Here is a 15,990-nt window from a genome sequence, read left to right as displayed (position 1 = left end):
AAGTTTGATAGAATTCACCAGTGAACCCATCTGAGCCTGGTGCTTTCTCTTTTGGAAGGATATTAATTATTGATTCAATTTCTTTAAAAGATACAGGCCTTTTCAGATTGTCTATTTCTTCATGTGTGAATTTGGTGTATTATAACTTTCATGGAATTTGTCCATTTCATCTACATTATCAACTTTGTAGGCATATAATTGTTCATAATCCTTTACTGTCCTTTTAATGTCGCTGAGATCTGTAGTTACATTCCCTCTTTTATTTCTGGCATTAGCGATTTGTGCCTTTTCTCTTTTTTTCTTTGTTAACCTGGCTAGGGGCTTATCAATTGTAGTGATCTTTTCAAAGAACTAGCCTTTAGTTTCATTGATTTTTCTCTACTGATTATTTTTTAAATTTTTATTGATTTCTGATCTACTTATTTTTTTCTGCTTACTTTGGGTTTTTAAATTTTATTTTATTTTACTTTTTTTCTTATCTTTCCCAATGAACATTGAATTTAATTTCCTCTTTATTTAGTTTCTTAAGGTGGAAGCCTAGATGATTAATATTATGTCTTTCTTATTTCTAACACATGCATTCAATGCTATAAACTTCCCTCTAAATACTACTTTCAGTATATTCTACAAATTTTGCTAAGTTGCATTTTCATTTTAATGTAGCTAAAAGTTAAAAATAACAAAAATAAAAATTTTCATTTTACCTTTACTTTTTCTTCCTCTGATGCTGCGCATGCTTGCTCTGTCTCTTGCAGTTTTAGTTTTTGTCTCATTAATTTTGATACTCTATTGTTAGATGCATATGCATTAAGGATTGTTATGGCTTCTTTAAGAACTGACCCCTTTATCATTATGTAATGCCCTTCTTTATCCCTGATAATTTTCCTTGCACTGATACCTGTTCTATATAAAATTCGCATCTCTTCTTCAGCTTTTTTGATAAGTTTTAGCACGGTATACCTTTCTCCATCATTTACTTTTTAATCTATATGCATCTTTATATATATATATATATATAAATATTTTTTTTTTTTTTGAGACGGAGTTTCGCTCTTGTTACCCAGGCTGGAGTGCAATGGCACGATCTCGGCTCACCGCAACCTCCGCCTCCTGGGTTCAGGCAATTCTCCTGCCTCAGCCTCCTGAGTAGCTGGGATTACAGGCAAGCGCCACCATGCCCAGCTAATTTTTTGTATTTTTAGTAGAGACGGGGTTTCACCATGTTGACCAGGATGGTCTCGATCTCTTGACCTTGTGATCCACCCGCCTCGGCCTCCCAAAGTGCTGGGATTACAGGCTTGAGCCACCGCGCCCGGCTCTGCATCTTTATATTTAAAGTGTGTTTCTCATGGACAGCATATAGTCAGGTCTTGTTTTTTGATCACTCTGACAATTGCTTTTGTGCCTTTTAGTATGCCTTGTAATTTTTTTCTTGATAGCTGGACATGACTTACTGGTTGAAGGGAACTGCTGTACATAGGCCATTAGTAACACGTTGGTAAGCTGTGGGGGAAGGTGAATCCTGTGATTAAGTCTCATTCTTTTGATGAGCCTGTGTTTCTGAACTGTGAATTTCACAAGTGTTTCTCAGTTTTCTTCACCCTCCTTCTTAGGTGCCACAAGAGGGTAGAGTGGATATTTCCCTTCTCTCTGTGGGTTATTCCCTGACAAAGTTCCAATAGCTTAGGCTCTGATAACATAGTTTCTCTTGAGGGCAGCCTTGGAAAGAACAACATGTTTTGGCGTATTTCAAAATGGTTTCTTTTCCTTCTCCTCTGTCAGAAGCAAGAGAAGATTTTTCACTGATACTCACTGTAAGAATCTGTTGAACTCCTGGAAGTAAAACTCACAAAAACATAGGGACCCCTATGACTGGGCACCCTTAGAATTTTAACTCTTTAAAATTGTCCATGCCGCTGAGCACTTGTCAATTACAGTTTAGGTTTTCCTGCCCTATACTGGTTACTCAAGGGGTTCCTCTTTTGAATTTCTGCTCCAGTAAGTTGTGATTTTCTGTGTTTGCCTATCTCTCCAATTTGGTGGCAACAAAACTGCCTTGTGACCTTACTTCTCTGATAGATCTTTAAAAAAATTATTTACTTTTTAGTTTGTTATATTTTTACTTGTTAGAATGGAATGACAACTTCCAAGCTCTTCACATGCCAGACTGGAAGTCAGCCAGAAGTCTTGATGGACTTTTCTGAGACATCTTTATTAGAATATATAATACCTCAATAGGTACTATAACATTTGCATATCATAAAATTCACCCATTGTAAGTATACATGTCAATAATTTTTAGTAAATTTAGGGAATTGTGTAATAATCCACAGTCACCACAATAAGTTTAGAACATTTTCATCACCCCAGAAAGTCCCCTTGTGCCCATTTGGGATCCTGGCTTCTACCACCAATCCTAGGCAACCACTGATGTACCTTCTATCTCTATAAATGTGCCTTTTTTTGGCTATTACACACAAATGGAATCATACAATATGCAGTCTTTTTGTCTCGCTTCTGTTACTCAGCTTAATGTTTTTGACATTTATTCATGTTGTAGCATACATCTCAATGCATTTTTAAAACCCCAAATTAAGATACAACAACTGTTTTCTAGTTATTGATACATATTTAACCAGAGTGAAAATAAGACAGTATTCAAATTCACTTTTCTATGAGAATGCCAACTTGTATATTACACATGAAACATGATGACTGGTCTACAGAACATACTCACAAGATCTTGGTTAGCCAACTGACCTGTAAGAATGATTTTAAAATTATGAAGTTTTACCAACACAACTCTATTTTGAAATATGTTATAGATACATTTGTATTGTTTAATTTCAGTAGATGATGGACATAAACAACAAATAAAATTTACATAAATGACTTCAGTTTCTTCCTGAGAAATCTAATTAACCTTCCCAAACAAACAGAATAGTTAAGGTCTGATTTTTCTTAAAACCAGTGTGAAAGTTTCAAAGCTGTCACAGTTCGTCATTGCAAAAAGTCTGAAATTCACAGACTATTCATGTATAGAAATTACTGTACTTACAAATTATCCTCCAGTCTCTTCAAGGATTCCAAAACTAATGAATGATTACTGTCTAAGGAGCAGGATCCGAAACAATTTAGGGCTGAAATATATCTAATTTTCATAACCCAGTCATTATGTAGCTTCCTTTTAACACTGGGGATTAAGAAAAGGCAGGGGAGACTTATGTTAGACACACAAAGGTATAATGTAAGTTTTTATTCTGCAGTTTATTTGTACTTTAAATTGTCACTGAATTGTGCTAAACCCAAATGTAGAATACAGCCTATGCATTATACCACTTTTTTTTTTTGAGACGGAGTCTTGCTCTGTTGCCATGGCTGGAGTGTGCAGTGGTGTGATCTAGGCTTACTGCAACCTTTGTCTCCTGGGTTCAAGCAATTCTCTTGCCTCAGCCTCCCCATGTACACTACCATCCCTGGCTAATTTTGTATTTTTAGTAGAGACACAGTTTCACTATATTGACTAGGCTGGTCTCAAACTTCTGACCTCAGGTGATCTGCCTGCCTCGGCCTCCTAAAGTGCTGGGATTACAGGTGTTAAGCATCACACCTGGCCCACTTTTAACTGTTTATTCATAATCAAGCGTATTTAAAATAGAAAAGTAACTTTAAAAGACTCATCACATTTTGGCAGTAAATTGAGAATTAAAAGAAGAATCCCAATTCAATAATGCCACTATTAATTTTATTTTACTAGAAAAATTCTGATCATCCAAATGGAGCAGTATGTTTCATATTCTTTTATATCTTATTTGAATCAATTCATTTGAAAATATATTTATATTTTCCATTAATAATTTTCCAACTGAAGTACTGGGAAATGTGTAATCTCAGATCACTGGTGAAACTGAGGGTGGGATAGTGATCATATTCCTTGTCAGAGTATTGGCCATCAGTTCACAAGACATTTGAATGTCAGGCTTAAGGTTACAGGACAAAACCTCTGCCTCAAAATTCTTGTCTTCATGGTCTTATATTTACCCATATTTAATGGTTTATTTGTCTCCTCATTCAAATTCATTGATCACCTACTGCATCCCAGGTACTAAGGACTCAAGGATGATGGAGGTAAAATTCTTGTCACCAAGTTGCTTAAATTCTAGTTGAGGAATAGAAATGTTTACAGCTCAAAGCATGAAAGTTCTACAATATTAAACAGAGTGGAGTGGGATATTTCTATTCTCATGCCAGATGTGTTTGATGGCTACTTCTTTCTTTAATTTGTATGTTTTGCATATCAGTATTTACTATCCCCACATCCACCCATTCAACAAGAATGAATTCTATGGATGTCAGCTGCAGGAAAACTTGTATGATAGCTCCAGAATTTAATTATCTCTTTGGCCTTAATACTTTTCATTCTGGTCAGGTTTGAAGATCTCTTAGTGTAAGAAAATGCCACAACACTCAGCCTATATATACACTGCAGTCTTGAATGCTTTAAATCATTAGCATGATTAAATCTTCTACATGGATTTAGTAACCACAAGAACGTGAATTAGCATTCATTTAACTGTACCCAGATTCCTTAAATTCCTTAAATTCCTCAGATTTCTAAATCTCGTTTTTCACATATCTATCTAATGAAAACAGGGATTGAAAAATGAGTCATGGAATTTTCTGACAGGTGGCACACATCTTAATAAAAAGAAGATTCATGTCTCAGCATCTATTCTAAGGGCCTAGCATAACTGGAATGAAATGCTTAATAGTATATAGGGCAACACATCATCACATGTTGGGGAAGTCCCCTATCAGGTTTAATTCTTTGTTGGGACTAAGTAATACTGCTCATACGTGAAGGATGGGAAATGGAGCCAGTTAATTTTATTGTATCATTCTTAGGGTTCCAGCAATGGGACTAGTCTTACTTCCATGTAGTATCAGTTGTAATGAGCTTTTAATTGCATATTCTAACTCTGGGATAAAGTATTTGTTACATAATAACAAAGTATAATTCATTTTTTAATGTCTTTAACTATAAAGGAAAAATATTCATTGTACAAAATTTAGAAAGTAAATAAGATTTTAAAAATCACCCTCTTTGAAGTCCTATAGAAATCATTATTAATGTTTTGGATATTTATACTCGATATTTTTCTAAGTAGAAATACACACACACATATATGCATTTATAAGACTGGATTTGCATAGGCATAAAAATTAATTTAAAAAAATTTTTTACCCTCCAAATTTATATGTTGAAAGATAAATAATTTTTACTTAATATTATGTCATAAAGTTTTCATACTATTAAATATTTTTCAAAATAATTAAATGGGTGTATGACATTCTCTAATATGGTTATACTATGATTGATTGAACATTCTTGAAATCTGAATATTTTTAGGTGTCAAACAAAAATGTATTTTATATATCATTTATATTATGCTTATATTATATATTTATATATCTGAATTATTTATGTAAATGATTAGTCATCTAAATTAATCATTCCTCTTTGGTTGGACACTGGATAATTTACCATTAGAAATAATGCTGTGATAACCATACTTAACATTTGTTAAGATTGGGATACCAGGACCCAAAGTATAAATGGTTAAGAAGGCACTTGGTGCAGCTTCCCAGATTCTTTCCAGAAAGGTGGATCCAATGCACACTTTTACCACCAACAGTATATAAGAATGCCTAGCTCACAGTATCTTCCCAGTTTTAATCATTTCTGATTTTATAAATGAAAAATTGTATCTGATTTTAAGTTGTACTTCTTTGATGAAAAAAGGAAGACCATTTAATATAAGATTTAGGTTTTTCTGCTAATAAAAGTAATATATACCTTTCTTAAAAACTTTAAAGACATTGCAATTATAAGGAAGACAATAATTATCAGTTGGAGATAACTTTTTAGCATTTTTTTCTGATGATAGCTTCGAAATGTTTATTGACCATTTCTACTGTGTGCACATGTTGGTGAATTATATGTTCATGACCTTTGCTCATTTTTCTTCCAGAGGATTATTATCTTTTAATTAAATTCTAGGACCTGTTAAAAAATTAACCCATTGTCTGTCATATTTGTCACAAATATTTATTCCAGTTTGCTTTTTAAATACTATCTTTTGATGTCCAGAGGTTTTATTTTATATATAGTCAAATCTATCAAACTTTTTCTTTGAATTTCCATTGCTTTTATGTTTAGAATTTTTCCCATATTCAAGTGCTAGTAAATAGTCACACATATCTTTTATAGATTTTTTTCATGATTACTTTTTTCATTTAACTTTTCAATCTACTCAAGTACCTATAAGTTCTAGTTGTCAACAGCATTTACATTAGGAGTGATTACATTGACAGTTTCTTGAGGCCAGAAGCATTTCAGTGTGTGTTTGTGTGTGTGTGTGTGTGTGTGTGTGTGTGTGTGAACAATGACTATAATTATTTTTTATATTATTTTAATTTTTTATTGATTTCTTATTTTCTATAATTTAAAACTCATTTTCACTTTTTACCATAAAGCTTACTTGCAAAAATCTGTAATTATTAAAAGAATTAAATTAACCATATGATACCCTTACCTTTTAAAGTTCTTTGAGTCTAAGACCTGATTTTGTAATTTCCTTTTGGATTTTGCCTGCCTTAGTCCAAAGTCATCACTGTTGACTGTGAATCTGCTCACAAAACCGCCATCATCCCCCAACAGGATGTCATCTCGGCACAGTTGGTCAGTTAAAGGCACCACACACACACAGAGGAGACAATGATCCATTGGTTTTATGACAAAATAATTTTCCTAGCAACAGAAAAATGATTTTAATGAATTGTTACTTTGCTCTATTCAATAAAGATTTCCCCTATTATTTGACAAAAATTTCACTTTATGATATTTCTTATTGTAGATATACCCATCATGATAAGATACTTTGGAAAAAAAAAAAAAAAACAGTTAACCTAATAAAAGTCATTGAATACTTGCTGTGAGCCCAACATTGTTCTTTTGGGTGTTTTGTGGAGAAAGGAGTAGAGTTCCTACCCCTGGGCCAATGCGTAATGAGATCTTTCTGACGTGTGACTGTAAATGGTTCTTTTTTTGATTTATAAGAAAATATCAAAGAAATAGGCCAGTGAGTTGGTTAGGGCCAGAAAGAGATTGATGGAAGCCACTGAGAACCCAGCCGAGACTGCAGACTCATTCCTCACCTTATACAAAAATCAACTCAAGATGGATCAAGGACTTAAATCTAAGACCTGAAACTATAAAAATTCTAGAAGATAACATTGGAAAAACCCTTCTGGACATTGGCTTAGGCAAGGATTTCATGACCAAGAACTCAAAAGCAAATGCAATAAAAACAAAGATAAATAGCTGGGACTTAATTAAATTAAAGAGCTTTTGCACAGAAAAACAAACAGTCAGCAGAGTAAACAGAACCCACAGAGTGGGAGAAAATCTTCAAAAATCTATACAACTGACAATGGACTAATATCCAGAATCTATAAGAAACTCAAACAAATTAGCAGGAAAAAAAAAACAATCTCATCAAAAAGTGGACTAAGGACATGAACAGACAATTCTCAAAAGACATACAAATGGCTGACAAAAATATGGAAAAAATGCTCAACATCACTAGTGATCAGGAAAATGCAAATCAAAACCACAATATGATACCATCTTACTCCTGCAAGAAAGGCCATCATAAAAAACCTTAAAAATAATAGATGTTGGTGTGGATGCAGTGAAAAGGAAACACTTCTACACTGCTGGTGGAAATGCAACCACTATGGAAAACAGTGTGAAGATTCCTTAAAGAACTAAGAGTAGAACTACCATTTAATCTAGCAATCACGCTACTGGGTATCTACCCAGAGGAAAAGAAGTAATTACATGTAAAAGATACTTGCTCACCTATGTTTATAGCAGCACAATTCACAATTGCAAAAATGTGGAACCAACCCAAATGCCCATCAATTAATGAGTGGACAAAGAAACCATGGTATATATTTATATACAATGGAATACTACTCAGCCATAAAAATGAATGAATTAATGGCATTCACAGCAACTGGGATGGGATTGTAGACTATTATTCTAAGTAAAGTAACTCAGGAATAGAAAACCAAACATCATATGTTCTCACTCATAAGAGGGAGCTAAGTTAGGAGGATGCAAAGGCAAAACAATGACACAAGGGACTTTAGGGACTCACAGGGAAAGGGTGGGAAGGGGGTGAAGGATAAAAGACTGCAAATTGGGTGCAGTATATACTGCTTGGGAGATAGGCACACCAAAATCTCACAAATCACCACTAAAGAGCTTACTCGTGTAACCAAATACCACCTGTTCCCCTAAAACCTATAGAAGTAAAAAAAATTTAAAGAGAGAAGAAGCTGTGGAGCCTTGTCCTGGCTGAGACAGGAGGGGAGGAGATGTCAAATACAAGGATGTTATTTTGCCTTTAGAAAGAGGATGAAAGTAAGGATGTTTCCAGTTAAATCTGTAGGTGAGAGCACTGGAATCTGAAAGAGGACAGGTCTGAGAGTAGACTCAGTTTTTGCAGGAAAATAGGGAGCAAGTCCATCTCCCAGAGGGAGAAGCCTGAGAATAATACTGAAATTGTGGATGACTTAAAAGAAATGGGCCAGAAAGAGATTGATTGAAGACACCAAGAACCCAGCAGAACCCACAGATTCCAAGTTTGTAATGGTGCCAAACAGCACTGTTTGGGTTTTTTCCAGCAGTGCTTAGCCACTGTGAAGGAGCAGAGAAGGGCTAGAGCATCTCTCCAGGTTGAAACACAGAGATTGAAGAGAATGAAGGGTGGTGAGGTTGATCAGCTCAGATGATACCCTCATGGGGTGTAGGCAAGAAGGGAAAAAGAGAAGAGTTGAGGGGGAGTGAAGACTGGAACAAGATGTTTTCAAGGAACCAGAGGTTTCTATGGGATTGAGAAACAAGAATGAAAACAGAACAGCATTCAAAGAAGAGGTAATGATCAAAACTTTGGGATCTTGGAGTTTAGAGTTTTGGAAATTAATAAAACCTGGTCTATAACAAAGCACATAATAAAGTACATTGAGCAACAAGCTGCCATCTTTAAAATTATTCTGGCATCTCTAGTTGGTTACAACATTGTGAACAAATAGCAAAAGAAGCTTAGTTTTTTACCAAGGCTGTGAACAAGCAAGGTATGAAGGAAGTTAATTTATTTCTTAATCCTCCATGTCCTTCAAAGTCAATCTGCTGCCTGAAGACATTTTTAAATAACCTTGGGGCTCAGTGATCTCACCCTCCCTGAGCCCCCATTGCACTTGCTCCTCTTTACCATATAATTTGCTATATCATCATATTATATATTATGTTCATGCATGAGGAACTTCCAGACTGAGTTTTATTTGAGTGCAGAGAACATATTCCTTATTTCTAAATGTCTGCAAATGCTCAATAAATACTATAGATTGGTTAAGTGGCAACATCTCAGCCACTGAAGGGCTGCCTCATTAAATTTTTTTTGCCAGACTTAGACATTTGACTTTAGTAATTTTCTTACCTAATGAAGCTGGACTTGGGAGACAAGATTTGAACTTGATAACATGAGTATACCCAAAGAAAGATAATACTTGGATTCAGAGACAGGCATAAAAGAAGAAAGGAATTACCCTCTCTCAAAAACAACCCAACCTCCCCTGAACTAAACATACACTAAATGAAAAGAACAGTCCCTTTTAATTACAGAATATACATGCTGAACTTGGTCTAAGAGATTACTTGTGTAAACTCTCTCATTTTATAGATGAAGAAATTGACATTCAATAGAGGAAGTAGATTGCTCATATCGTACCACTACTGAAAAGACAATCTCATTTCTTTGAATATATCTCTTGGCACAATACCTGGCTGCTCCCTTGAGCTTTGTAATCCCAGACAATAATGGTCCTTTCTGTTGTGGCTACGATTCGTTTCAGCTGCAAGAGGTAATCACACCCTGTAATCCAGGAGGTGTCCTGATAGAAAAGCAGAAAATTGGGGGATATAGTGCATTTCCTTCTATGACCTGGTGATGGTTACCAAAGAGCAGGTTAGTCACACTAAATACCCCACTTTGCTGTCTTATTACAGAGAAGCCTTGCAATACATCCTGTCTGTGTCTTGAGTACAGGCTCCCATCTTTTCTCCTTTTACCCTTACCCTGAGTTTCTCAGTACCATCAGCTGGAGAATAATTCAGTTAGTGGTAAGATTGCTCCCTGGAAGCAAACAGCAGTTGGTGAAGCATCTTTGTGCATGATTCACCGCTATGAGACCACTTCTTCCCTTGGGCAGAAGGAGACAGACTTAAGGGCACAGATTAAGTGAGCTCTCCAGCCCTGTCCCCATGCTAGAAAACAAATACCTTAGTAACTACCTGGTCCATGGTAAGTGGAGACCAAGGGGAATTTCTTGTGTCCTACCTAAAACACCAACCTGGCATGGTTAGGATTGGTAATATCAACAACACACTGCAGATCAGAAACAGAAGCTTCCATTTATGAATGCTGCATACATTTCAGGCGTGACCTCCAACCTTCTGTAAAACCTGTTAGAAATTCCTGTGTGTGTTTGTGTGTGTGTGTGTGTGTGTGTGTGTGTGTATGTATGTGTGTTTTCAGTTTAAGAAATGGAGGCTCAGAGGCTTACAGAGAATCCAGACTCCTTTGTCAGGCAGCATGGCACTCTGATTTGTAGTGCAGGGTATTCAGTGCTTGCAAGCAATGAAAAAGTCCAGAATTCTCCCGGCTCTCATAAATCCATAATGAGATTCTACAAGCAAGTCACTGTAGCTTTACAACATCTGCTGCAATTACTATTCTGATTAGTGATGTGGATTAAATAAATTTCAAAATTGTACTCAAACTTTTAATGTTGTTTTCAAGTTTAAAATAAAAATATTGTCAAATTATTTCCATGGGCTACCTCCTTGTTCTTACAGCTTGGGTTATGTCCATTCTTTACATTCTCTGATAGCAGATGCTCAGAAAAACCCAGAAGCTTTTCAAGCAAAACTTCCAAGGAGTAACTAGTTTCCAAGCAATTATCTGCAGTCAGTTTAACTCCAGAAAGCAAGACCTGGGTCCTCTTTGCTTTTGCTCAAGGCTAAGTTTTGATCCTAGTCAGTAAACATAAATTTATAATCTATGACTCATATACCCAGAGCCTATTCAGTACTTCATTGAGATTTTAATTAACTGTGAAGGAACCATCATCATAGCCCTAACTTTGACTTAATTAGGAATTTTTAAAATGTACTTACTGTAACATTGGTGCTGGTCTGAATTCTCATCTATGAACAAAGGAAGAGAATAATGAAATCTAGTTGGCGTGATCATTAAAGATGAGAATGCTGACTCTAAAACAACACAAATCTTCTTGGTTTAATCTCTGTTGTCATTCTACCCTCCGTAAGTCTCCTCCCTGTTCCCGCGGGCATAACTACCACTCAGCCTAATTTCTAAATAAAATAAAAAAGGGGGACCTGTGGGCAGCGGCACAGGCCAAATCCTGGGGCCAAGAGAGCCCAGGTGCCGCTTGTGGGAGGCTGTGAGCACAGGCCAAATCCTGGGGCCAAGAGAGCCCAGGTGCCGCTTGTGGAAGGCTCAAGTCCTGATGATCCAGGTCCAGCCCGTGGACGGCACGAGGCGGCATGAGGCTGGTAGCGGCACGAGGCACACCAGGCATGAGTTTTCCAACTGCAAGCTTCCTTTGCCCCGCCCCGCTGCCTGGCCTATTTAAGCTGTGAGCTCAGCAACAATAAACGAGACTTGATCAGAAAAAAAAAAAAAAAAAAAAAAAAAAAAAGGCCGGGCACGGTGGCTCAAGCCTGTAATCCCAGCACTTTGGGAGGCTGAGGCGGGTGGATCACGAGGTCAAGAGATCGAGACCATCCTGGTCAACATGGTGAAACCCCGTCTCTACTAAAAATACAAAAAATTAGCTGGGCATGGTGGCACGTGCCTGTGGTCCCAGCTGCTCGGGAGGCTGAGGCAGGAGAATTGCCTGAGCCCAGGAGGCGGAGGTTGCGGTGAGCCGAGATCGCGCCATTGCACTCCAGCCTGGGTAACAAGAGCGAAACTCCGTCTCAAAAAAAAAAAAAAACAAAAAAAAACAAAAAAAAAAACATCTCCTCCCTGTTTCTCCTTCTCCTCAAGCATCTGGCTCTGTGGAATAATGCACACTGTTTGCCGTAAGCAAGGCTTATACCTCTGTGGCTCATTGTTAAACCTGGTGACCGTGCTGTTAAGAATCTTACACTTTACTAATCATTTTCTTCCTTCTGTATGCAAACCACATCACATTTTTTTAGTTGTTTGGAGCAACACTGGATGCCAAAAAATAGGAATGCAAAATAATATTAACAGCAACGGCAAGAGTAGTTACAAGAATGCTAAATAGATTAATATTTAATAGAGTGATGGAGAAAAACGAGCATTGTTTCATTTGAAGTTATCCCTCCAAGTTGAGAGACTTGAAAGAACATTCTACCCAGTGGGTCTCCTCTTTTATTCAATAAGCACCTATTGAGTGAGTATCATGCCATGGGTACTATACCAGTTAAGAATCATAGATTTATCCCATATGGAGAGCTAGTGTGTATATGAGCAGCCTTTCATACTCTTGTGGCATGGAAATTGCTCCCAAGATGAAGGCAAGTAGCTGATGTATTTCAATGACCTTGTTTCTTTCATATACTCAGATGGCCTTGAGAAATATGAAGGAATCAGCGGCCCAGAAGAAATGGATTATGTGAAACAGAAAAAGCAGATCAGAGAGATCACTAAAGCTGTTAGTCATGGCTACCCACAGACTGTCTTTCATCTGAAGAGTTCAAAAAGGCTTTTCTAACCTGGGACTTACTTCCAGATGGCAAAAATATGTAACTGTAAGAAAATTAGTGAGCTGCAGAAGAGAACACCTGTGGTTTCTGTTTCTCTTTCTCTCTATATATCTTTAGTGGAAGTCACCTGGTTAAAGTCCTCTCAGCTTCTTTAAAATTTCATAATCCTTAAAGATATATTTTAAGTTTTTAATATCTTACTTTGGTAAGATTTTTATTAATAACATTAATGTTTATATCACCAAGAAAGTCCTTTCTTTCTTTTTTTTTTTTTTTTTTTGAGACGGAGTTTCGCTCTTGTTACCCAGGCTGGAGTGCAATGGCACGATCTCGGCTCACCGCAACCTCCGCCTCCTGGGTTCAGGCAATTCTCCTGCCTCAGCCTCCTGAGTAGCTGGGATTACAGGCACGTGCCACCATGCCCAGCTAATTTTTTGTATTTTTAGTAGAGACGGGGTTTCACCATGTTGACCAGGATGGTCTTGATTTCTTGACCTCGTGATCCACCTGCCTCAGCCTCCCAAAGTGCTGGGATTACAGGCTTGAGCCACCGCGCCCGGCTCGAAAATCCTTAACTGTATTTACTGTACTTCAGATAAAGCCTAAATTATAAATTAATCGAAGATATTTTGAGTTGTTAATGGTTGCCTTTTAATAAATTACTCCCGTGACCTACACTTCCAGCTTAACTTTTTTTCACAAGATGTGTCATATTTGTAAGGCTTGCAACAATCAAAATAATAGTTATTCCTGGTGTATCAAATCTTAAAATAATTTTGGGCTGAGCATGGCTCACTCCCATAATCTCAGCAATTTGGGAGGCTGTGAGGTGGAGGCCGTGGCTTGAGACCACGAGTTCGAGACTAGCCTGGGCAACACAGCAAGACCCTATTTCTTAAAAACAAAACAAAACAAACAAACAAACAAAAAAACAGAAACAAAACCAAACCATTATTTTTTTAGCCATTTTTCCCTCCAGTTACATTATCTTATGAAACAAATATGTGGCCAGGTGTGGTGGATCACACCTGTAATCCTAGCACTTTGGGAGGCAAAGGTGGGTGGATCACAAGGTCAAGGAGATTGAGATCAGCCTGGCTAACACAGTGAAACCCTGTCTCTACCTAAAAATAAAAAAAAATTAGCCAGGTATGGTGGTACATGCCTGTAGTCCTAGCTATTTGGGAGGCTGAGGCAGGAGAATGCTTGAACTGGGAGGCAGAGGTTGTGGTGAGCTGAGACTGTGCCACTGCAAGAGGGCGACAGAGTGAGATGCCCTCTCAAAAAAAAAATCTGAGTGTTTGCATGATGGTGAGTATACATGTGCCCATCTGTAAGCTTTTGTGTGTATGTGTGTATGTGCATGTTCGTAAAGCATCTCTGGAAAAGTGATAGTGTCACCTGATTTATTTCACATCATAACAAATATCTTAGTATGGACATAATTATTTTCCTTCTCCTATTATTTATTAGATACTATCTTAGTTCTGTTTTTGTGATAATAAAGGTAACAAAAGAAAAGAGAAATAATGCACCAAAAGAAAAAGATCAAGAAGGTGTTTATATTTGAGTCAAATTCATTTCTGTTTTCACGTTATTTGTTCGTTACAGTAATTGCCAACATTTACTGAGGAACTCTAATGATGCTAAGTACTTCGTGAGTATTAACTCAAATGGTGAGAGGAAAGGTCTATGATTCTGGATGAAGAATCAGGGCATGAAGATATTAAATAACACACACAGCTGTAAGTGTTAATGCAAGTCTGGAGCCCAGACTCCACGGCCACACTCTGAATCCCCCACTGCACCTCCTCCAGGGCCCACACAGCCCCTCCTCTGACAGAGTCTGGCTGCCAGTGGCTTCAACTTCTGAAAGATTCTCTGAGCTGGAGATTACTGAAGAACTTAAAATTACGATGAAAATTTTAACCGCATAATGATTATTTCAAATACATTTTACTTGCATAAAGCTCATATCTAGTTGGAAGTGAACTAATCATTAGGATTTTTAAAAATAATTAACATCAAAGATTCATTCACCTTTGACTTTCACAGCAAAATATTATGTAGGTATATTGTAACAGACTCCATTAAGGTGAAAGCCCAAAACTTACAGATTTAGAAATGACAGTGATAATAGCAAAGCATTATATTCAGGTAGGGATTTATTGTTCATAAAGGGTTTCTACACTCGTTATCTCATTTGACCTTCACTACAATCCTTTGAGGGAGGACAGGTTTTATCGCCCTCATTCCACAGATGTAAAAAAGAGATGTGAGAGACGTTAAGTGGCTCACCAAGTTCCCTATTTAATGACATAACTAGTAAAACAGGGGGGCTAGAATTTGAGCAATTTATTTTTATTTCAAGTCCAAAGTTCCTCATGGAACCTTTTATTAATCACTTGGCTTGTGCTTCTGATTTTCACTGACATATTATCCAGGATCATCTTTTAATTGTGTTGATGCCACATGGTTCAATGTCACACCTTGAGGAACAATGCCAAATGCAGTCACCAACCTCAAAGAATTGCCACAAGGCACAGCAATCTTCTCACTACTAAATATTTGGGTTTATTTTTTTCGGAATAACTGTGAAATATAATTTATGGTTTCTGCTGTACCTGATACATATGCATGATGCAGAGAAAAGGAAGGAGGGAGGGAGGGAAGAGGGAAGGAAGGAAGAAAGGAAGAGAAAAAAGGAAGGAAAGAAAAAAGGAAAGAAGGAAAGAAGGAAGGGAGGGAGGGAGGGAGGGAGGGAGGGAGGAAGGGAGGGAGGGAGAAATCCAAGCTTTTAAATTATCTGGTTATTGTAAAATGAGTCCTTCAGTTAAAAAAAGAAAAAGAAATTACCTGGTTATTAAAGACTGTTATCAGTCCTTTCTGAGTAGCTGTTATTAGTAAATCCAGGTGAGGTACCTTGACAATGCTCTTAATCACATCTCGTCTTCTGCTACCTGTCAACAGCATAATATTCATTTCAATTTTCAGCTGTAAACATGCTGAACCACATTTGCTAGGTTTGTTTAAAAAAAAGTGATGTGGCCAGATACAAGTGGCTCACACCTGTAATCCCAGCATTTTGGGAAGCCAAGGCAGGT

The 15,990-nt window shown here is 37.0% G+C and overlaps 1 protein-coding gene across 3 annotated transcripts in view; it reads right to left on the bottom strand.

The window, feature by feature from the left end:
- The window catches only part of WDR64 (WD repeat domain 64), a 163,939-nt gene that overhangs the window by 115,696 nt on the left and 32,253 nt on the right, over positions 1–15,990 (bottom strand). For 2 of the 3 annotated variants that reach the window (XM_074385393.1, XM_039464187.2), the window contains exons 4-8: positions 15,743–15,846; positions 11,306–11,335; positions 9,910–10,020; positions 6,597–6,811; positions 3,059–3,193 (exon numbers count right to left, since the gene is read on the bottom strand). In XM_074385393.1, coding sequence (XP_074241494.1) covers positions 3,059–3,193; positions 6,597–6,811; positions 9,910–10,020; positions 11,306–11,335; positions 15,743–15,846 — 595 coding nt within the window. The remainder of the gene's footprint in view (positions 1–3,058; positions 3,194–6,596; positions 6,812–9,909; positions 10,021–11,305; positions 11,336–15,742; positions 15,847–15,990) is intronic. The other variant, XM_074385394.1, reaches the window with a different exon arrangement.

Source organism: Saimiri boliviensis, chromosome 14, assembly GCF_048565385.1.
Source record: "Saimiri boliviensis isolate mSaiBol1 chromosome 14, mSaiBol1.pri, whole genome shotgun sequence".
Classification (NCBI taxonomy): domain Eukaryota; kingdom Metazoa; phylum Chordata; class Mammalia; order Primates; family Cebidae; genus Saimiri; species Saimiri boliviensis.
Note: the sequence above shows the minus strand (reverse complement) of the source record. Positions and strands in the feature narration are given on the sequence as shown.